General features: G+C 59.1%; 2 protein-coding genes across 6 annotated transcripts in view; both read right to left on the bottom strand.

Moving 5' to 3' along the window:
• The window catches only part of NAP1L4 (nucleosome assembly protein 1 like 4), a 47,714-nt gene extending 39,709 nt beyond the window's left edge, over positions 1–8,005 (bottom strand). The window contains exon 1 of the mRNA XM_047070072.1: positions 7,910–8,005. The gene's annotated coding sequence lies outside the window, so the exon portion shown is untranslated. The remainder of the gene's footprint in view (positions 1–7,909) is intronic.
• Positions 8,006–12,818: 4,813 nt separating this feature from the next.
• The window catches only part of CARS1 (cysteinyl-tRNA synthetase 1), a 44,518-nt gene continuing 35,101 nt past the window's right edge, over positions 12,819–22,235 (bottom strand). For 3 of the 5 annotated variants that reach the window (XM_047070124.1, XM_047070123.1, XM_047070125.1), the window contains 5 exons: positions 16,132–16,212; positions 15,511–15,578; positions 14,109–14,168; positions 13,670–13,753; positions 12,819–13,133 (listed from right to left, as the gene is read on the bottom strand). In XM_047070124.1, coding sequence (XP_046926080.1) covers positions 12,999–13,133; positions 13,670–13,753; positions 14,109–14,168; positions 15,511–15,578; positions 16,132–16,212 — 428 coding nt within the window. In that variant the 3' untranslated portion in view covers positions 12,819–12,998. Of the gene's footprint in view, positions 13,134–13,669; positions 13,754–14,108; positions 14,169–15,510; positions 15,579–16,131; positions 16,213–16,691; positions 17,653–17,753; positions 17,947–22,235 lie in introns of those variants that run through there. The other 2 variants (XR_006960497.1, XR_006960496.1) reach the window with 2 other exon arrangements.

The following is a 22,235-nucleotide window of genomic DNA, read 5'->3' as shown; positions in this document are numbered from 1 at the left end:
ATCACTGTTGCTGCTGCTGAAAGAGTGGCCAATCAACAGCTGGCTCAGAGTCAGTCAGAGTCGGCGGTGCAGCAGCATTCCCGAGAAACACGCAGTCCAGAAATGGGAAAATAAAAACACTCCTCGATGATGCTCACTATGTGGCCCCAGGGCCCTAAACAGCGTCCAGCACGAGACGTAACTGTGGAGCGATTATATGCCTTCTTGAGAACACAGGCCAAAGAGCTTCATACGCCACTCCAAATTACCGGATTCCTGGGATACAATGATCCACTTTATTTTCAATTATGTGAGGCCATGTGCTATTTAATACTATTTTTGGTGACACGAAGACAAAGCAGTTATGTTAAACCTGACACAACACTTGTGCACGCACGCGCGCGCGCGCACACACACACACACACAGGGCTAAATCAAGGACAGAATAACAAAAAGATGAGTTTAAACAATGGGAAAGAAACTATTTTGAGAACTAAACAACAATAAAGCCAGAACTCAACATCTAGAACGAAGACACACAATAACCTGGTTCTGAACCCTAATCTCTACTGTCTCCTAGCTGTGTAAGCTCCGTTTCGACACCCACAGCCTAGACAGTGCTGACTGAGAGGCTGTCGAGAGGACAAAATTATGTGCATGTGCAACACCCAGCGTGTGACCCATTAAGGTCTCCCTCGGCGTTTACAACTGCAACGTGCTTACAGATCACTCTATTGCTTGATTGGAGACCAACAAATCAAGTTATTCTCAACATTTTCCCCTTCACACATAAGGAAAAATAATCTAGAGTTGGTGACATAAACGAACTAGAGTTCCACTTGTCAGTCTTCATTGCCATAAATGATTTACTTTTGTTTAGCAATCCCAACTAGTTAAAATACAAAGTCATGGGATGCCTGCGTGGCTCAGTCGGTTAAGTGTCCGACTTCGGATCAGGTCATGATCTCACAGTTCGTGGGTTCAAGCTCCACATTGGGTTCTATACTGACAGCCTAGAGCCTGCTTCGGATTCCGTGTATCCCACTCTCTGTCCCTTCCCCTGCATGTGCTCTCTCTCCCTCAAAATAAATAAACTTAAAACAAAAATGCTTATTTAAAAAAAAAAAAAAAAAACAAAGTCACAAGGACTACCAAATTTGCAGGTTTGAGAAATATTCATTTGTTTTAAATGTTGGTACGCTTAGCTTAACATCAAAATCACGGTCTCAAGCCTCATTTGGAGAACCTTCAACCTCATTTGAAGGTTCTCCTACGTCTATAAGGCAATCATATTAAAATACAAATGGGTCCCCAGGCAAAAGAATATTCTAAAATTTCAAAAGAATACAGCAGTTCAGATCTAGGGCTGAAAACTTTAACTGAGTCTAAGATTCTAAATTTGGATTGGCATGCAAATTTCTAGGACTATACAAATAATGCTTTGCTTTTATGTATGTAAGATACCTCACAACCCTATTAACGGATTTTTACCCCAAACAAAAAAATTGTTTTCAAGGGGAAAAAATTCTTCGTTTTTGTGGCAAATTATCCACTATAACTAAATTCCTATTTTTTTTTTTTAATTTTTAACAGGGATGTATTGTTCGGCCCCCCTCTCAATTATTCTTTATTTCTCATTAGAATGAGAAGTCATAGTATGAAGGAAAATGGGCTTTTTTTTTTTAAATGGGCTTTTTTTTTAATGTTTATTTTTAATCACCTATTTTGAGAGAGAGGGTGGAGCAGAGAGACAGGGAGAGAGAGAATTCCAATCAGGCTCCGCGGTGTTGGTGCAGAGACCAACACGAGGCTCAGTCCCAAGAACTGAGACATCATGACTTGGGCTGATATCAAGAGTTGGACACTTAACTGGCTGAGCCACCCAGGCGCCCCAAATTCCTAATTTTAAAACACTCAGTCTATAGCTAGAGTAATCATATAACTTCAAAGTGGGTCACTTTTGAGAGACAAAGGAGTAAACTGGGGAATACGGTCACCCTTCACATAACCAAAATTTCTATACGTAATCGATCTTAAACCAAGTCAAAGATCCTCAGTGTCTTCCCATGAAATAACTGAATGACGAAAATTAAGTCAAATGTGACCAAATGCTTCTGTCAGACTTCAGAACTTCATTCTAGCCTATAATTCTTATTAATCTCACAGTTCACATAAGTGTGAGGGATGGTGATCCTACCCTGTCAACCTAAGATGGAGTCCAGTCAGCCCCAAGGTCCAAGTCCAGGTCCTCCAGAGTACCAGATCATGTTCTGGCTTGAGACTCCATCAGAAAGGACAAAGGAACCGTCTCTCCAAGAAGGAGTCAGGATACCCCCGCAAGAAATCCCCAGGTCTCCACCCCCTAAGCCCTGGCATAGTCCAGACCTCATTTATGTTGCCCTGATTTTTTTAATCCAGTCTGTCATTACATTCCTCACCATCAGAAGGTAACGGTGTTGGATTCAATACGCAAGCAGGTAAACTGAAAACATGCCTGAAGTAAACAACCAAATTAACTTCTGTAAGGTTCCCAACTAATAGAAAACATTCTTGTTAACTTAACATACCCTGCACTTATGCTTGTAGTCTTAGCCAAAGAGAAAGAGAGAGAGAGAGAGAGAGAGAGAGAGAGACAGAGAGAGAGAGACAGAGAGAGAGAGACAAAGGTGTGCCCAGGTCCTAAACTCATAAAGGTAGTCTTGAAATTGGGTTCAAACTGATTTCAATCATACATAATGATTGATAATCTAATATGTATGTTCTTCCTTCCCCTTTGGGCATTTATAAAAACTTTTATTTTTATTTATTTTTTAAATTTATTTTTGCCAGACAAAAAGAGACAAAGCGTGAGCAGGGAAGGGGCAGAGAGAGACAGAAACACAGAATCTGAAGCAGGCTCCAGGCTCCAAGCTGTCAGCATGGAGCCCAACGCCGGGCTCGAACGCGTGAACCACAAGATCATGTCCTGAGCTGAAGTCGGACGCTTAACCGACTGAGCCACCCAGGCATCCCTATAAAACCTTTTAATTACAAAATCATCTGTATAGGTTTACAGATGAACTAAGATTGGCAAACAGTTAATTACTGCAGCTGTGGGTTAGATATGGGGGTCATTATGTTTGCAGGTGTTTGAGACTTTTTCTTTTCTTTTCTTTTTTTAAGAATGGATAAACCATGCATGCTTGTCTTTCCAGTGAACAAGTTCCAGGAGGGCAGGGACCCGTCTACTTGCTCGATGCGGCAGTCCCCGGAGCCAGCGGCCAAGCAGTCTCCGCTTCACTCACTCACCGCCGTGCCACCTGTGCACGCAGCACGGCATCCGGGACTCGGAGGAGAGTCTGAAGACACAGGAAGTGATGTCTGCTGATCAGATCTAACTGCCACCAGACAACAGTGGACCATCTCTTCAAAAACTTGCTAGAAAACAAGCCCTCAGTTTTCCAGAAAAGAGTAAAAAACTTACTTCCTTTCCTTGACCAAACACTCTATTTTTACTCAGGGCAAAGTGGTTCTTTGTTACCATAGCTCCACTTTCCTCTTCTGCTCTCTCTTCCCTGTAACTCATTTGGCATAGGATTAAATGAGGCAAACGTTTCAAAGTTTTCCTTAATCCAGTATTTAGAAGTCTCGTCACTTTGTAAGGTCTTCCCTCTTCACCCTACTTAAAAATCACAAACACCCAAGTCCCTACTCCTTTTCTACTTTCCCTCTCAAAAGCACCTACCACCACCTAACTTGTTTATCTGTCTCCCACTACAGAAATACATGAAGGCAAGGCCCCTCTGTTTTGGTCAGTGTGATACCCCAGTACCTAGGACTGTGTTTAGCACCTAGAAGAGGCTCACGAATGAATGGATGGATACAAAGCACCGAAAGCTATTTTCCTACACACACAATGTTTTATTTTATTTTTTAATGTTTATTTATTTTTGAGAGAGAGCAGGGGAGGGGCAGAGAGAGGGGGACAGAGGATCTGTGCTGACAGCAGAGAGCCTGGTGTGGGGCTTGAACCCACCAACTGTGTGATCACAACCCGAGCCGAGATCGGACGCTTAGCTGACTGAGCCACCTGGGCGCCCCAATGCACGCAAATGTTTTAATGTTTACGGCGGCATTCTTATAACCTTGGTACGTAAATGTTTGAGGGGTACAGCCGATCTCTTTACCGCATGACTCGTTAAAATCGCCTCATCATGTCTGAAACAGGCTTTCTGGATAATATGAAAACGCACAGCACATTAAAAAAAAAAAAAGTCACGAACCCAGAACGGAGGCACATTTAGTTGCAACAGCTGACAGGATATACTGGTAAGCGGAGATTTAAGGCTCCACAGTGAGTGGTCAAGATCAAAAGGTATAGGTCACAAACTGATTTCTTGTACAAGTTTTCTTACTAAAGAACACCCCTCCAGTTACTAACTACTCATGAAATTTAAAATCCAATGGCAAAGCAAAGCAAAGCAGCCCCACCTTCTCTGAAGAGGGCGAGGGAGAAACCCAATGGCTGTCAAATGAAAACAAACCTATGTCATCACCATCTACTTAGAAGTCTCCCAGCAGCTGAACTCGACGTTCTTCACTACCCACTGATCAGGGTCTCGCAAGGGAGGTCAACCCCACCCCCGCCCCCCAATTCCAGTCTGTGGGAGGCAAGAACCGTCAAACCAGGAGACGTGGCCCAAAGTGAGCGAAGGCCGGATGCCGACGACCTGCCGGGATTCTGCACCGACTGCCTCTCTACCACCTCCCTCCCGGTGGCGGTGGCGGAACAGCCAAGCGAGGTAAGCGCCCGCCTGTGGCTCCTCTCCCACCTAAAGTAAGCAATTCCAGACCAAACTCCCCACAAGCGCCTCACTGCCGCCCCCGGACTCAGATCTGGGCCACGGCTAGTGTCGGTTCTGAGCAGTGCAGTTTCACACGGCTGACAGCTCCTAGGCCTTTGGGAATTTAAATCACCCTCCTGCCCACAGACATGCCACTATTGTTCCAAAACACGGCGAAAACATTTAGGTTCTCTGAAGAAAGTTTTGGCAGTTCAACATAAGCTTATTAAGGTTCTGGGGTTTTTGTTGTGTGTTCTTATTTTTGAGAAAGAGAGAGAGGGAGAGAGGGAGGGAGAGACAGAGGGGGAGAGAGAGAGAGAGGGAGAGAGAGGGAGAGAGGGAGGGAGGGAGAGGGAGGGAGGGAGGGAGGGAGAGGGAGGGGGAGAGAGGGGGAGGGGGAGGGGGAGAGGGAGAGGGAGAGGGAGAGGGAGAGGCAGAGGGAGAGGGAGAGGCAGAGGGAGAGGGAGAGGCAGAGGGAGAGGGAGAGGCAGAGGGAGAGGGAGAGGCAGACGGAGAGGGAGAGGCAGAGGGAGAGAGACACACTTAAGCAGGCTCCATGCCCAGCAAGGAGCCTGGAAAAAACGTGGGGTTCGATCTCACAAATCGTGAGATCATGATCTGAGCCGAAATCAGGAGTCGAATACTTAACCAACTGGGCCACCCAGGCGCCCCAGAAAACAGTTTTAAAACATTTAAGAACTGTGGACAATGAACAGAAAGAAAAAAAAATCTGAAAGTAAGTAATTCTGAACTCTATTAAGCCACTTACACGCTTACATTTGAGGTCACCTCTTCCTGATACTAGAAGACTGTCCACCACTCAAAATTAGAAAAATATTGACGATCTCGATCCCTCCACTGGCTCGTCAGAGCTGCACACGGGAAACTGATCTGCTCTCAGCATCAAGAGGCTGTTAAAACCCTGACACACTAACTGAAATACTGTAATTAAAGACTCAAGCACAAGTTCACAGGCTGTAATGTGTTGATGAACACACCCCAACTCTAGCCCTTCATCTCTATAAAACTATGAGCTACCTCCTATAGATAAAAACCTCCAAACTCAAAATACCAGAATCTGGTAATCTAAACGGCCAGCTCACAAAAATAAGAAACGCCCTTAGGTACTTAGAAGACAATAACCCTAAAGCATAAGTAATCTCTCCACAATTCAGTCTGCTGACATCATCCTAACAAAAATGATTAAAGTAGTTATTCCAAAGAATCGGATCTCTCCAACCAGCATCCGATGTTCCTTTTGAAAAACAATGCAACATTCCCAAATGTGTTTAGATGTTACTTTATGATACAGAGATACAGATAACCACACACACATCCAGAATCAGTATCCCTGGTAAACCAGGGGGAAAAAGGTGCAAATGATACATGTCATAACAGGTATTTAAGACAGCACCACGCTGCTGAAGTAACCCGTTTTAGATAAAGATACCTTCAGAACGATTATTTTCATCATACCAGCAAAAGAGGACTTAAAACCCTAAATCCTAGGCCTGAATGTCCCTAAGTAAATCTGGGAAGATTACAATCCCCATACCTACATTATCCATGAAACGAGATCCATCTTGCAACAAAGTAACTTTTGCAACAGTATCTCTACCAACCAAAAAGGTCTTACTTACCTTCCATGGATCCTTGGAATGGAAGAAACAGGATAATTAACCTCAAAAGAGGAAAGAAAAAAAAATTCCTTATCCCCAAACAAGTAAAAAAGCAACTCGTAAATCGAGAAAATTCACGTTCTGAGGTTTCTTCCCCGCCCCCCCCCCCCCCGCGGAAACGCCACCTTTGCAAGTGAAGCCGCCAGACAACGTCCCACTGCACCCCCGGAACAGACGCCCCTGGAGCGGCCCCCTGGCCTCCGTCCGCTTCACTTGGCACCTGCAGACTATTTACTGCACCGGCCATCACTAACGGCAGCCTGAAACACCGCGCAGACTCTAGCCGGGGAAGCACTGGGCAATCGTCAGGACCCCAGAATTCTCGCTGGAAACCGGCAACCAGCTCAACCCTCGGCAACGAGACTGCAGCTGGGCGCACGCGATCACCAACACCCAAGGCCTCCTTACAACTTCTCCAACCGCCTCCAGGAGCGGCAACGGCGCGTCGAGTCAAGCTGTCACCTCGGACGGGCCGCTGGATCCGACCTCCTAGGGCCCGGAGTTCCCCCAGCAGCTCCCCGGGAGCACAGCAGCACCCACCTCCCGACCTAGCGGATTATCAGGCAATGAGTCAACACGTGCAACGAGGTCAGATGCGTCCCCGCTGTGTAGCAACAGCCATCGCTAGTCACCTAGAGGCAGCGGCACCACTGCGGGAAGCCGGCGACTCAAAGACGACTTTCTAACTTTCACGTCCGGCCGCCTGCACCTTCTGCGCCGCGCACACCCGCAGCGAGACTAAGCAGGGGCTGCCGGGGCCAGTGGAGCGGGCCGGCGAGGACCCCCGCCCCGCAGATGGCCCGCGACCTCGCGCTGCCCTCTGGCGCGGACGGCGGACCTGCGGACCGGGAGGACCTGCGGGCGCCGGCGTCTTATCGCCGCCACACGGCCCTCCGCCGGCACGGACACAGCGCGTTCCGAAAGGGAGCCCCGCGCAGTCGGGTAAAGACGCACAGACGCAGGAAGAGAGGCTCGGAACTTTGCCGTCCGCTGGGGACGTGTCCCGTCCCCGTCCCCGTCCCGAAGGGCGACTTCCCGCAGCCGCAGGCACTCCCGGCCCCGCCGCAGACACCACCCCGCCGGGCGGCCCGCGCCCCGAAAACAAAGGGGCCCCGCGGAAGCGCGCCCGCCGCTCCCCTCGGGGTCACCGCACGGGCCGCGCGGGAACAAAGCGCCTCCTGACCTTCAGGGCCGCGCCGGGGCGGGTCACCCGCGTCCGCCCGCTCCCCGCCGCCGCCGCCCGCCCGGCCTCCCCGCCCTCCCCGCCGCCGCCGCCGCCGCCCGCCCCGGCCTTCCCGCCGCCCCGGCCGCCGCCCCGCCCCTGCCGCCGCCGCCAGTCCACACGGCGGCCCCGGACCTCGCCCTGCCGTCCCGGCCCCCAGCGGTCCTGGCCCCGGCCACCCTCCGGCCGCCCCGGCGCGCCGTTACCCGGCCGAGCGCCTCGCGTCTGCTTCTCACGCCTTCCTGCGGCTGCGGCAGTGGCGGCGGCGGTGGCCTCGCTCGCTCCAGGGGCTGCGCCGCCGTGGCCGCCAACAACACCGCCTCCCATTGGCCGAGGCCTCTGGCCACGCCCCCCTCGAGCAAAGCGGGCTGTGGTTGGGCGGCCTCGGCGCAAGTCAACGACGCTTCGGCGCCGCCGGCGACGACCAATCAGAGGGCGTGGGGCGGGGTTCGCCGCGCTGCGTCCCTCTCAGACCCGCCGGCCGTACGCAAATGAGGGCGTGTGTCGTCTGCGGCGGCGCGCGTCCGCATTCCTTCCGCCTCTTTAAGGGGCGGGGGCGCGCGGAGGACGCATGGAGGGCACCTGCTGCGGCCGGTTGCCCGCCGCCGGTCCCCGGCCAGCCCCTTCCCGAGCCCGCCACCAGTTCGCGGCCACTCCCCCCCAGTTCGGTGCCACTTCCAGCAACGCGCGCGCGGTCCCCGCAGACCCCCGGCGTCCATGCCTGTCCCCTCCTCAAATCCCAGGGCTCACCCTGCCTCGGGGATTGGCACTTGGGGTTCCCTGTTTCTCACGCCTCCGCGTGCGCGCGCAAGGTGGCTGTCTGCCGGGCACTGGCCGAGGCAGAGCCCACCAGCGGGAGAGGGAGCGATGCGCGCTGCCCCCGACTCCCGTCCCAGGAAGGCCCAGGGGAGCCGGCCCTGCCGCCTGGCTGGGTCCCCACCACGGGCTCCTCACATGGCAATTTGTAGAACAGCATTGACCTAACAAGAAATAAGAGGACAGTGCGCCTGGATAGCCATATGCCCAGGTCCGGGGTTCCAGAGGCTCGTCGTTAAGGGGCTACACCTGCAGTTGGGGGTCGCGTTATTTTGTCCGTCTTTTCAGAAATGGTTGTTGGGTAAGCAGTGCCTGGTCCTTGGGGGTCTGATGGAGGTGGGGCAGGTAGTGGTGCACTCTTTTCCTGGGGTCACTGAGCGGGTGGGAAGGAGGGCCAGGGGTGTCGGAAGGCTTTCTGTCTGTATCACGTTGAGAATGCTGTTTTGATTTCCTGTGGCAGCAAAGTATACGAATTGAGGTGCTCAGAAAACACAACAGGAATTATTCTCTTGTGGCTAGAAGGCAGAAATCGAGGTGTCATGGGGCTGGGCTCCCTCCGAAGGCTCCAAGGGAGGGTCCTTCTTGCCTCTTCCAGCTCTTGGGGCTGCAGCCATGTCCCGCCCCACCCGCCCAGGCTTTGCACCTTCACATGGCCTTTCCTGTGTCCCTCTGTGTTCTCTGCAGTGACTACATCAGGGCCTCATTTTAACATCTACAGAGACCCTATTTCCAAATGTCAAGTACAGGGGTTAGGGGCTGAATCTCTTGGGGGCCACCATTCAGCCAGCAGCACACTCAAAGGTGCGTCCTGTCAGTCATCCTGGCCAGAGGGCTGTGCCATGGACAGAGCAAGAGTCAAAGGGTGGGTGGGCGTTCCTGGGTGAGACCCCTGGGGCCAGATCCGTGACCTTCCCAATTCTAGCTGGATGGTCCTGACAGAGAGCCTGTGCCTCAGTTTCCCCATCTGTCCATCACGGGCACTTGTAGTACCCGCTTCATAGAGTTAGCAGAGGGTTGGGACAACGCAGGCAAATGGCCCAAGGCGGGTGTCCACTGTTCTGATGACGCCACTCACCCTGGCCAGGGGAGGGGACTAAGTGCCTGAGGACAAGGGTGGGGGGTCTTAGAGTTGGTCCCTGGGCCTGTCACCTGGGGCTCTCCCAAGAAGTCTGTCCTCCGAGCGACTTAGCCTGTCCCGGGCTCCAGATGACCTCTGGTCCCGCACAGGCCCTGGTGCCCAGACTGACCAGGAGCGGCCACCGTGGAGCCTGCGTACCGAGCCACCCTTTGAGGGGCCAGAAGAGCTAACTCCTGGGTCCACTGGTGGCCCAGACACTGCCTGGAGAAAGCAGCCCAGGTGAGGGACGGTAGAGTCCACCTGTCCACACCTGCAGTTTTCCACACCCACTGGCCCACCCCTCGGGCCACTTTTGGGGGGTGGTCAATGATCTCAAAGTCCTCTCCTTCCACATTTTCCTCGTCGGCTCTTGCCTGTCCATTAAGTCCAGCCGGGTGGTCACCTCTCCTGAGAGGCTGGCCTTGAACACCCCCCCGGCTGCTGCCACCTCTCCCTGCTTTATGTCCACCAAGTTCCCCATTTCCAGCGGCCCTGATGCACGTGCACCTGATTACACGCATGCCTCCTCGCCCCGGTCCCTCCGTTAGGAGGAAGTGTCAAACAGGCTTCCAGAAGGAAGCAGTGCCCCAGCCCATACCCGAGAGCCAGTAAGAGTGGGCCAGCAGGGAAGGCCCTGTCGGCACAGTGCATCCCAGGACCTACGCAGAGCTCAGGGTGGCTCTTGTCCCTAAAGATGGCATGTGAGATCCCCACGGGAGGTGAGCCCTGGGCAGGTGCACACATTTGCGTGGCAGAGATTTGGAGGCGGGGGGTAATGCGTGGGGCAGGATGTACTCAGTGTTGTCACCTGCTAGGGAGAGTGACAGGCAGGGCTCTAGGCTCAGAGTGACGCCAAGCAACCCTGCCATCCCAAGCACTCTGCCTGGCTCTGACCTGTTCTCAGATCTCGGGCACTGGGTCTCCGATTCCCCAGCAGAAACGGGAGTAAGAGTCCCATACGCTTGACCTCGTGGGGAGTGGCTCTTTGGAACATGCAAAACGTCCTGTGTGTCTATTGTGAAATTAGGCAACATTCTTCACCTGCCTGCCCTGTGGCTATCTTTTGTCCCCCATTACACCCATGAATGGATTTACTTAGATGAAACATTGTCATAGTAAACGTGTTTCTCTGTCACAGAGAACAAAGGTACAAGAATCGATGCGTCTGGGGGTTTCCTGGGGCCTGCCACCACAAAGTGCCCTGAACTGCGTGGCTTAAACACAGACGTGTTTTCTCTCCCGGTTCTGGACACAAGTCTGAAATCCAGGTGTGGGCAGGGCCGTGCTCCCTCCAGAGGCTCCCGGGGAGGACCCTCCCTGCCACTTCCAGCTGCTGGGGGCTCCGGGTGGCCCTGGACTCGTGGCCGGGTCACTCCTGTCGTCACGTGGCCTTCTGTGTCTGGGCCTCTCCTCTTATAAAGACACCATCCATGTTACGCTCAGGGCCCACCCGACTCTGGCGTCACCTCATCTTAATCTAACTCATTACACCTGCAAAATCTGATTTTTCCAAATAAGTTCCGTTTCGGAGTTCCGGGTGGACGTGAATTCGGAAGCGGGGGTCGGGGGGATACTACTCAACCCGGTACGTCTCTCCTGGAAAACCCGCCCTTCCCGGGCCAGCTGGCCATCTATCAGGAACGGCCCCTGCAGGGCGGTCTCCCTCTGCTTCCCAGCGGGGCAACTGCTCCTGGCCCTTGAGTTTCTGGAGCCTCCAGTCGGTGTCAGGGCCGAGGGGCTGAGGCCCAGCCCGGTGCTGGAGGGCCGGGGAGGCGGCCTGCGACTGCCCACCTCCCGTCAGGGATCTGCCCTCACCCTTCCAGTCCCTGGGCCAAGACACCCAGTCCCACCGGCCACCCAGGGACAGTGAACTCCCTGTCTCAGCACTTCAGCTTGAAAGGGCTCCCAGCATGTGGGGGCTTGTGCCTGAAGGCACCACCCCACCCTGGACCACAGGCTTTGGGGATCCAAGAGGCTTCCCAAGAGCCCCGAAGGAATGTGGGTTCCATTTTACACCCGTTTCCGGAAGGCCCCATCTCTGCCCTTGCGACGTTTTCATCGTGAGCGGCCCCCCTGCCCCCATCCCAGGCCCTCGGGCTGTTCGCCTCCAGGAAGAGGGTTGGCTTGGCAGTTCCTGCTCTTGCCGTGGGCCGGCCTACCCAGAAGCACCAGAGATGGTGACGAGGTGACTGCTGTTTTCAGCCACCAAGTTCTGGGGCAGTTTGGTGGCAGCAGACAACGGGAACGAGTTTGTTTCACTTTGTCTTGGGGCCTTTTCTTTCTGGTTCAATTTTGGTTGCATGTAAGATGTGTACAAGGTGGGAGGGCCCGGTGCCTCCATATCAGGGCGGCTCTCATACTCACAGAGGCACCGCGCTCCCCGTGGCTGCGGTGCCCCCGAGGAGCACCGGGTGCCCGGGGGACGGTCAGCCCCCGGAAGGACGCTGCGGCGAGGGGCACACACACATCAGCACACGCGCGGGCGTCTCTCCGGGTTTCCCACAGCGGGGCCCTAGGCGTAAGGGCTGAGGGGGCCTACACGCGGACGTCCCCGAACTGCCCCACGGGGGCCACGGTGCCTGGTGCTGCCGTCAGTGCTGCGTGAGATGGCGTCTCCCGACCTGACCACCCGGCACCGACCACCCTCGGGTCCGAGCAGGTGCCCAGCCTTGGCAGGTGTGCAGCCGCGCTGAGCCGGCTCCGCCCGCACCGTCCTCGACAGGGTTCTGCCGGGGATGCTCTGCCCCACTCCCCCCGGCTGGGACCTGGCGACAAACGGCTGCCCTCCCCGCCCCACCCCCTTATCTCCGCGGCCAGCTTCGGGATCCGGGCAGCGGCCGGGGCCCGCCCTGCTGAGCCAGCCCTTCGCTGCCCCCGGAGCGCGGGACAGCGGTCGGAGCCGTGGCGCTGTGTTTGCTCAGCAGAACGAGAGGGGCCGACCGAGCGGCCTTTGTGTGGGTGTCAGCGGCCTCGCCAGTCTGAGCCTGCCTTTCTCCCGCTTAAATACCTCCAAATGCACCGGCGCGCAGAGGTCAGCCGATAGCGATCTGCAGGGGGAGAGATTTCCCGGCTGAGCGGCGCGGCCAAGTCGTGCCCTGCTGAGCAAGCGCCCCGGAGCCGCTTCCGCACCAGGGCCGGGCCTGCGGGCGACAGGCCGCGGCACAGAGGACGCGCAGCCCTGCTGCCTGGAAAAGTTTATTACGGAGTCTCAGAGCCGACGACGGCAGGTGAACACAATTCTCAATTTGGGACCCGAGGGCCACTGTAAACATCATCGAGCGTGGGGCAGTGTCACTAAGGACGCAGAGAGAAAGCCGTCAGGCCACCGACGGCTTGGTGTGAAAACCGAGTCCCCTGCTGTTTCATTTGAAGCTTCCGTTTTGAACCATTTGCAGGTACTCCTTGTGGAGCCTCTCCTGAGCTTCCAAAAGCTTCTTCAGCTTCTTGGCTTGCCCTTTGCTCAGCTCTTTGCCCTCGCTGTCATGTGTGGGCAGACCCTGGGGACGGAGGGCACGGGAGGTCACCTGCACGCACCTGACTCCCGCTCCCGGGCTCACAGACTCGCGCTAGGACGCGCCTGGGCGGGTACCCGCCACGGAGCACCAACCCCAGTCACCGAGAGGCCGGTCTGGGGGCGCCCTCCTCCCGCCCGGGGGTGAGGGCCACTGTTCCCTCTGGAGGCAGCAGTCCTGATGGGACCGGCCCAAGCATAAGAACCAGTAAGGAAGACCCAAGGGTCTAGCGGCAAAGCGGCCGAGCCCCGCCGGAAGGAGGAGCCCTGGGGACAGCGCCCTCGCCTCCTGAGTCGCGTTCCTGGCCAGCTCGGGAGCGACACCTTGTCTCGGTTTGGCCAGGCCACGACTCAGTGTGGCCACCGCCACGGGGGGGAGACTCGAGGGGCCGCAGGCACTGACCCCGGATAGCGCCTCCCCCGGACCGAGCCCCAGACAGAATAGCCGCTCGCCCGAGGCTGGAGATCCCCACCATTTAGGAGCCCAACGAGGTTCTGAAAAGACAAAACAGGGCTTCTTACGTTTTCATCAAACTTGGAGTATTTGTCAGTCTCTGACAAGAACATCTCACTGGGTGAGATCTTCATCTTGGCCAGTTTCGCCGCCTGCAACACAGACCCTCCGTCACCGCAGCCGAGCCCACGAGGGGAAAGGCGTGACCTCGCATCACTCCCGCCCAGCCCCGGGTTCAGAGAGCGACAGAAGGCGGGTGGAGCGAGTCAAAGGAGGGACAACCCAACACCGAGCTTCATGGTTTTTCTACGGAACGTCGAGAAGCTCATTCCGAACGATCACAGCAGCGGGAACCCGGGAGGGTGCCGCTGGTGGGCACGGGCGCAGGCCAGGGTGGGCCAGGGTGGGCCCGGCTGGGCCCGGGGAGGCACAGAGAGCAGGGCTCGGGGTCAAAGTGTGCACTTCCTCCCAGGAGAGCCCGGGCCCCACACAGACGGCACGTGGTACCTCTTGTTCCTGTTTTTTCCTGGCGGCCCCCTCTTTCTTCTTCCTCTTCTCTTCTTCAACCTAGGGGGGAGCAGGGGCCCCATGAGCCAAGTCTGCCCCAGGGCCTCTGGGGGTGGGAGGCGGAATAAAGCAAGTGCCCGCCACCCCCCACCGCCTGGACTGTGACCCGGCCCAACCCACGGAGGGAGCGGGGAGCCCTCGTTCGTTCCCCGCGGGGATGACGCCCAGGCGCCGCGAACCGGCACACGTGACAAGGTCCGGGGTGTGGCTGGCACGAAGGCAGGAGCAGAGCAGCGAGCCCGGCTGGGGGGCTCTGTCGGATGGGTGAGCGGGGACAGCATGGCGAGGGCCCAGAGAGGGTGGGGGGGCGGGGAGGTACAGGGCAGCGGGTGCCAGGACACAGGGCCTGGGCCAGGGAAGGGGCCTACAGGAGGCAGGTGGAGGCCGGAAGCCCACCCCCACCCGTAGCCTGCGTCAGCGCAGGGCCGAGGGGGGGCGGCCTGGGAGCAGGGGCGGGGAGGGGGTCCCCGGGCCCGGGTGTCGGGTGGTGCCCGCGAGGACAGGCGCGGGGCCCCGGCTGTGCCACCACCGATAGGAGGGAAGGGCAGGTTTGGGGAGCCGAGTCATGAGACCGTCTTGGAACCTGGGGTTCTCAGGCGGGCGGCTGGGTAAAGGCAAGCGTGGGGCCAGAGAGAAGCGGGGGGGGTCCCGGGCAGACGACCGTGGGACGGGGCGAGGTCAGGGGAGGGCTGGCGCAGCGGGCAGTGGCGCTACGGGAAGCTGCACCCGGGGCCGTGGCGAGCGCGAGCAGCAGCAGGCGGGGCCGCCCCCCTGCCGCCCTCAGCAGAGCCGCCGGCTGCCTCCGTGCCCCACGAGCACCTGCACGGGCAGAGCGCCAGCGGAGCAGAGCGGTAGGCTGACGCATCTGCTTCCCGGCCCGGCCCGCAGGGATGGGACGCGAGGCTGGGCCACGGGACGGGGCGGACACGGGGGGATCGGGGAGGCCAGCTATCGAGAACCTGCCCTGGCTCCTCGCCCCCTCGCCCCGTGAACCGCGCGCCCCCGCTTCCTGGGCAGATGGAGGGGTGACCGGCGGGTCCCACCTCAGGGGCAAAGGGGACGGCACTTCCGTGGGGGCAGGTACGGCCCAACACGTCAGCTGCGCTTTACTGAAAGGGACCTATTCTCCCTCAAACCCCGGGAGGAGCTTTTTAAGAAGAGGGTCCTTCCTTAGAAGGCAGACCTTCCCGTCACTGGATCGCCCGGCGGCCACACGCAATTAGGTCTCCCCCTGACACTCGCAGCCACGGGGCCTTAGCACAGGAGCTGGCGCAGCACAGAACACACGAACGCCGCTGGTCTCGTGTCCCCGTAAGTCCGCAGAGGCTCCAGCACCACTCACCCGTCTCTTCTCCTCTCTCTCCTTCAGCAAGGTCTCTCTGTCCCCCAGCTTGACCACGGTCGGCAGTCCTGAAAAGCCAAGTCTGTGAGACGGGGCCCGGCCTCCACGCCGCCCACGCGGCCCTCGCGCCCCCTCGCCGCTCGCTTCAACGGCCTCAACGTTAACTGTGATGCGGGAAGGCCTTGCCGCTCGTGATGGAAAGCCCAGAGGTCATAAGATAGGACAGGTCCCCTCAGTGTTTAAAATCTAATAATCTGCCAATAGTCAAGCCCAAACCCCCACTAAGTCGGAAGACACACAGTGAAACCGGAGGACGATCCCACAGGCTATCTCCCGAGTGACAGACAACAAGCAGGGGTGGCCGGTGGCCTAGCCGCTGAAACGCCGGTCAAACGCAGGAGGTGTCCTCGACGGCCACAACCACAAATCTACAAGGCCGGCCCCCAGGGGCCACGGGGGCACCACTCCGGGACCCCTCCTCCCGTAAAACCCCAGCGTCCTCTGACCCTGTCCCAGAACTTTTTAAAAAACAGCCCCCCACCCAGCCTCCTTCCCTCCTGCCCACCCACCACCCCAGAAGCTCCTTACGACGGGTCCCCAGAAGCAGCCAGGGGGACCCACCTTCGTGATCTTCGAGCCGCACCCCGAGCTCGGGCAGGATGTCGTCCCGCAGGGCGTCGCTGAGCTGCAGGACCTCAGGGACTATGGACAAAGACAGCAGCTCAGTCAGACCAGACACGAGGCGCGCCCAGGACACGGCGGACGGGCGCCTTCCTGAGTGCCGCAGAGGGAGCCCAGGCCTGGCACGAACGGGGCCGCGGCCAAGAGTGGCCACGGTCTGCGCCCTGCCCTAGGACGCCGATCAGAGGCAGGTGCTGTCTGAAGACACACACGGGCTGGTCCCAGGGACTCTGAGCAGGGCAAGGTCAGGGCCGCCCCAAGCCAGGTGGGCAGCTGGCCCAGGGAAACTAGGTTTCCCTGAACAGAAAAGAGGCCCGGAGGGGCGCCTGGCGGGGGGCTCAGTCAGTTAAGCGTCTGACTTCGGCCCAGGTCAGGATCTCACGGTTCGTGGGTTCGAGCCCCGTGTCAGGATCTGTGCTGACAGCTCAGACCCCGGAGCCTGCTTCCGATTCTGTGTCTCCCTCTCTCTCTGCCCCTCCCCTGCTCGTTCGTTCTCTCACTCTCTCTCTCTTAAATATTAAAACAAAACAAAACAAAACAAAACAAAACAAAACAAAACACAAGAAAAATAATAAACCACCCCAAGCACCTGGCCAACTGGGAAGGCATCCGGGAGTGCTGAGCCCCTGCAGCCCAGCGCCATATTCCACACTCCAGGACCCAGGGACCCAAGGCCACCCGCACATCCTGCAAAGGCTCCTTGCACTCTTCACATCGCAGTCAGGCCCGGGGCAGGCCCAGCGGTGACGAGTCTAGGCTCCCCCAGCTCCCCCATTTCCCCCTTGTTCTCGTGGTGAAACGTGCTCCCGTCCACACGCTCCCCCACCCTCCACACGTCCTCGGGACTCCACAAGATTCCAAGCCCCCACCAGCAAGAGCCGGAAACGGGCCTGGAGGTTGGGGCGGACCCCAGAGCTGCCGGCATTCTCAGCGATGCGGGAGGCCCAGCCGAGGGGTGCAGGAGGGCCGGAGGCCTGGGGGACAGGCACAGGTGCGGGTGACCCTGCCTCGAGCACCAGCTCCATCCACTGCGGGCACGCCGCTCCTGGCCAGGCCTCAGCCCACCCCCAGGCATGGGCCAGAGTGAGCAGAGGGCCCGGGAAGTCCAGGAGGAGGTACAGAGCCCGCCGTCCCACTGGCTTTGAAGTGACGCCCCGAAGAAAGAGCACACACACCCCGACCCAGCAGACGGAGTGGGCAGGGATGAGGTGGCCACCGACGTGGCCTTCAGACCTCAGTGGACGGTCCCTGCAGGTTCAGACGTTCTCAAACCTCCGTGTCAGTCTCTGTGAGTCCCAGAGGCAGAGCCAATGACCACAGGCTCGCTCCCTCCAGGCCGGGGACGGCGGCCTTTACGGTTCTGCGGCAGCGGCCGCAGGGCGAGCCCGGCGGCCAGAGAGGCCCTGTTCCCAGGAGGCTCAGTGCCGGGGATGAGGCGGCAGGGAGAAGCAGTCCGTCTGCCTTGGAGGAGAAGAGCGCCTCGCTCAGGAGCTCCGCCGTGAGGACCTGACCTCCGTGAAGGACATTCAGCCGCAGTGACAGCCCCGCGGGTCGGCCGGTACCTGGGACCAGCCGCCTGCCAGGCGGGGCCGACGTTCACGTCTGTGAAGCGGGCACGTGCTGCCATCCCTGCTGGTGGCGCCGGGACACTCTGTCGTTCACAGCCAGGTCCCGGGCCGGATCAGCTCACGCTCCCAGAAGGCCGCCTGGCCCAGCCGCCACGCCCACCAAGTCCCGGGCTGGCCCAGCCCGCACCTGCGGAAATCAGCGCAGGAGCTGGGCTGTTACGGGCACGTCTGTCTCGGAAAAGGTCTAACGGTCACAGAACACAGAGCGAGCGTCTTCCGGTGTCGGGACAGGCGTGCCGGGGCCCGGCCTCGTCTCGCGGATGCACCACGGCCGGCGTCTGCCGAGTCCGCCGCCCTCCCCCGGCACCCGCCGGCACCCCGAGGCCCAAGGGGTTCTGCGTGCCCTGGCCGCGCCCCCGTGAGAGCACCTGTGCGGGAAACCGCGTGCCGCCCCCCCACCCCTGCCCCTGCCCCCGTGCCGGCCCGGCGTGCCCACAGCCTGCACTCGCACTCCGCCTCGTCCCTCTCTGCCGCCCTGACCCCGGCCCACGGGATCGCGCACTGCCGAAAGGACAGGTGACGCACGGGCGGCGGTTCTGTGATCTCAGAGGACTTCCGAGGCCCCTGCCCACGAGCACGGCCACCCCCAGGGCAGATTCCCTCTTCCGGATGCCAGTCTGGAGAAAAGCCCTTTCAGCCTCCCCGGCACGGCTGATGCAACGACACCCTTCACGCTTGCTCCCTGCCCTTGCCCTTGCCCTGCCCTGGCACCATGAGGACAGTGGACCCCGGGCCGGGCGCTGAGCCAAGGTGACTGGACCTGGAAGGAGGGCGAGCCAGGGCCCGCGCTCACCGCCACCAGCCGCCTGGCGGGGGGGGGGGGGGGAGTGGCTCCGCAGAGCTGAGGACAGCAGCCATCACCCCCACGCGAGACCTGCCCTGTGCACACAGCCGGACCCCCCTGGCTGGCTTTCTCCTCCGCCCTCTTCTGAGTCACGTGCTGACCAGGCCCCGGGGTCCCACAAGTCGCCAAGGTAAGACGAACGGCCCAATGAGAGGCACGGGGGCGCAGGGCTGGAAGGGACCCCTCCCCCCAGAGAAGATGCACAGGTGGCCGAGAAGCCCGGGGAAAGGTGGCCGACATCAAGTGCCGTCGGGGAACCGTGCCCGTGAGAGGGCCCCTCCCCTGCTAGGAGGGCTGGAGGGTGGCCATCGCCTTCGTGCAGCCAGGGGCAACGAGTGGCCCTGATGAGACATCGGAACTCCCCCCCCACCCCCCACGGCTGGCGGGAACAGGAAACCGTGCAGCCACCGCGGGATAGCTTGGTGGTTCTTACAAAGTCACACGTGCAGCAGCCACGGGACCCCCACGACTCCACTCCTAGGTCCGTCCCCAACCAGACGCTTGTACCGCGTGTCCTGAGCAGCCACGAGGTGGGAACAGCCCGGAAGTCCGCCAGCAGCGGAACAGACACGGCGTGGCGCGTGCACTCGGGGGCGTTCTGTCCCGCCCGCACGAGGAACGCCGCCCCACACACGCTGCAACGTGGGGGACCCTCCGTGAGGCAAAAGAAGCCTCCGTGGCCGACAGGCGTGCGGGGCCCAGGCCACCCCAGTCCACGGGGACAGAAGGCAGGCTGGTGGGGGCCGGGGGCTCACGGGTCACGGCTGCTCCTGCGGCCGGTGGGAACGTGTGGGAAGTAGAAGGAGGCCGAGCACAGTTGCACGACACGGGAAGCGCGAAAGGCCAGCGGACTCGTTCACTTTAACGGCAGCTGGGTTTACTCGTGTGAATTTTGCCTAAGTTTTTTTATTCTTAAAAAACAGGAAAAGTCTGGTTGGATACTTTTGAGGAATTCGATAAAGCATTCTTTAAAAAAAAATGGGTTTTCTTTGTAATTTTAGAGAGAGTGTGCAAGTTGAGGAGAGGGGCACAGACAGACACGGTGACAGAGGATCCCAAGCAGGCTCCGCACTCAGCACAGGGCCCAACGGGGCCTCGATCCCACGACCCTAAGGTCACGGCCTGAGCCGACATCAAGAGTCGGACGCCCAACCGACTGGGTCACCCAGGCGCCCCTCGATAAACCATTCTTAAACTAAACGTCTGGAAGCACCAGGTCTCCACGGCTAACGTGACCTTATAAGAGAAGCAGAGAGGGGCCTTGCCTCCGGGGTGGCTGGGGACAGGCGGGAGGACGGGGCGCAGACAGCACGACGGCCGGGACTCCGGGAGAGGCCCCGCCGCACTGCCTGCAACGTCCCCAGAGCGGAGCTGGGGCTCCGGGGCGAGCTGCAGCCTGGCTGCCGAGCCTGGGGCTGGGGCGGGACCCGGACTGGGCAGGGCTGTCGTGTGGAGAAGGGGTGCAGGGAGGGCGCGGCCGTGACTTGGGACAGCAGAGCGGCAGGGAGCCCTGAGCGGCAGGGCAGCCGCAGGAGAGCCGCTCCCAAGGGTGCGACCACACAGGCTCGGCCCCCCGGCACCGCTCTTTCAGGGAGGAGACAGCCCACAGCCACTCGAGGGCCCAGAAAAGACGGGCCTCCCTGGGTACAGCCCGGGGCACCCCGGCCAAGTGTGCCAGCCACAAGGACCTCGCGGCCCTGTCCACTCTAAGGGGCTCCGACAGCAGCAGATTCTAGAAAAAGAGGGTTTCTGTCGCGGTCCTCCGTGAATGAGCAACGGCTCAGAAGCATTTTGTACGAACCCAGAGCGAGACGCCCCCCCTCCCCCCCCCCCCCGCCGCCGGTGCGAACCCAGAGCCAAGACCCCTACCAGCACCTCCCTCGCGGGCCCCTCCTGGCATGGGGCTCAGAGTCCACGGAGCCCGGGCCCACAGGAAGGGGGCATCCGTCAGGGCTGAAGGCAGGAGGAAAACAGCGGGCCCGGAACAGGGAGGGCTCGGGAGGGGACACAAAAGGCCGTGGGAATCCCCCAAAGGACGAGCGAATGAACACGATGTGACAAGCACACAGGGGGTATTACCCAGCCTCAAAAAGGAGGGAGACTGACGCCGTGGCATCTGTTGGGACACAGATGGACCTGGAAGACGTCAATGACACCGAGTGATAGGTGCCGTCACCGAGGCACAAGTGCTGAGGATTGTACGTGTATGAGGTCCTCAGAGGGACCAAGTTCATAGAGAGCGAAGGTGCAACGGTGGGCACCACGGCCGGCACAGAGGACGGAGGTTAGCGTTTAATGGGACAGAGGGTCAGTTTGGGAGCATGGAAGGTTCTGGAGAGGATGGTGGGGACGGGTGCTTAACAGCAGGAATGTGCCTAATGCCCCTGAGCGGCACACCTGCACGTGGTTAAGACAATAAATTTTACGTTACGCATCTTTTACCAAAAATGAAAACACAAGGGGGAAACGGCTCTTGTCCCCCCCACCCCCACCCCGGGCCCCCCGCCGAGCTCTGACCACAGGCCCATCCCTGCTCTTCTGACTTCCCAATTTCCCAAGCCTCTCCTGGTCAGACACCCCCACACCCCATCCCTCCCGGCCAGGGCTGAGCTCTGGCCCTTTACTGGGGAAACTGTCTCCTACTCCTGTGTCAGGCGAGCGCCTGGACCTGGGAGACTTGGCCGAGTGAATGAACCAGGACCTACCCTGAGCCTCTCACCCTGTCTCCACGGCCAGCCCAAGGTGCTCGACAAACAAAAACTCAGCACTTGCTGCTGCTGTCGGGTCGGGAGGGAGATGGGGTAGGGACAAGGGTGATGCCGCCTTCGGCCCGGAAGGCTTTCCCCATCTGCGGACCGAGGTCCACAGGCCCCGGGTCTCTGGCTCACGGAAGGTTCCCTATCCGCAGGGCCCCAGGTCTGTGCGTCCCAGGTCATCGCCTCGGGTAGGATGACCTCTCTAGCCACCTGAGCCTTAGGGTCGCACAGCACAGCACAGCAGGTGGGGAAAGCAATATAGCATACACACACCGACCCCCGTCCTGACTGGCCACTTGGCCTTGTCCATCTACCAGAGCAACAAACGTAACAGAGCAGGAAGAAGCGGCCGAGGAAAAGCAACACCGAACCGTCCCCCAAGCCGGCCGACGGGCACCGCTCTCAGGGCCTGAGCAGGGACGTGGCTGGTCGGGGCTGCCGTGCTCAGCCTCCCACGGCCCTGGTTCCCCAGCACCTGTCAGGAAGGATGCCGTACAGCCGGGGGGGGGGGGGGGGAGGGGCAGAAATGCCCAGGCTGCACGGCCCCCCGACAAGAACAGTCACCCCCAAACCCGAGACACCAGCACTGTCAATGCCGTCGGACAAGCCAGCACAGGACCTGAACGTCCACCCGCTTTTCAGCTGCTTTAAAACGGCGTGAGGGCCAGGTGTTAGAGACAGGGGACCCTGCTTATTCAACCGGTCCAAACGCCACGGCCCCGCCCGGCCTACAGCCCTCTGCTCCCCGCAAAAGCACCGTCAGATCCCGGCTCCTCCCCGAGGGGCCCGTGGCCTCGGGGGCTGGGGGGGGGGGGC

The sequence above is a fragment of the Lynx rufus genome, unplaced genomic scaffold, assembly GCF_022079265.1.
Source record: "Lynx rufus isolate CCGP_SWC_20201006 ecotype Redwood Valley unplaced genomic scaffold, mLynRuf1.p SCAF_9, whole genome shotgun sequence".
NCBI classification, from domain to species: Eukaryota; Metazoa; Chordata; class Mammalia; order Carnivora; family Felidae; genus Lynx; species Lynx rufus.
The sequence above is the reverse complement of the archived record's forward strand: the minus strand, read 5'-3'. Positions and strand labels throughout refer to the sequence as shown.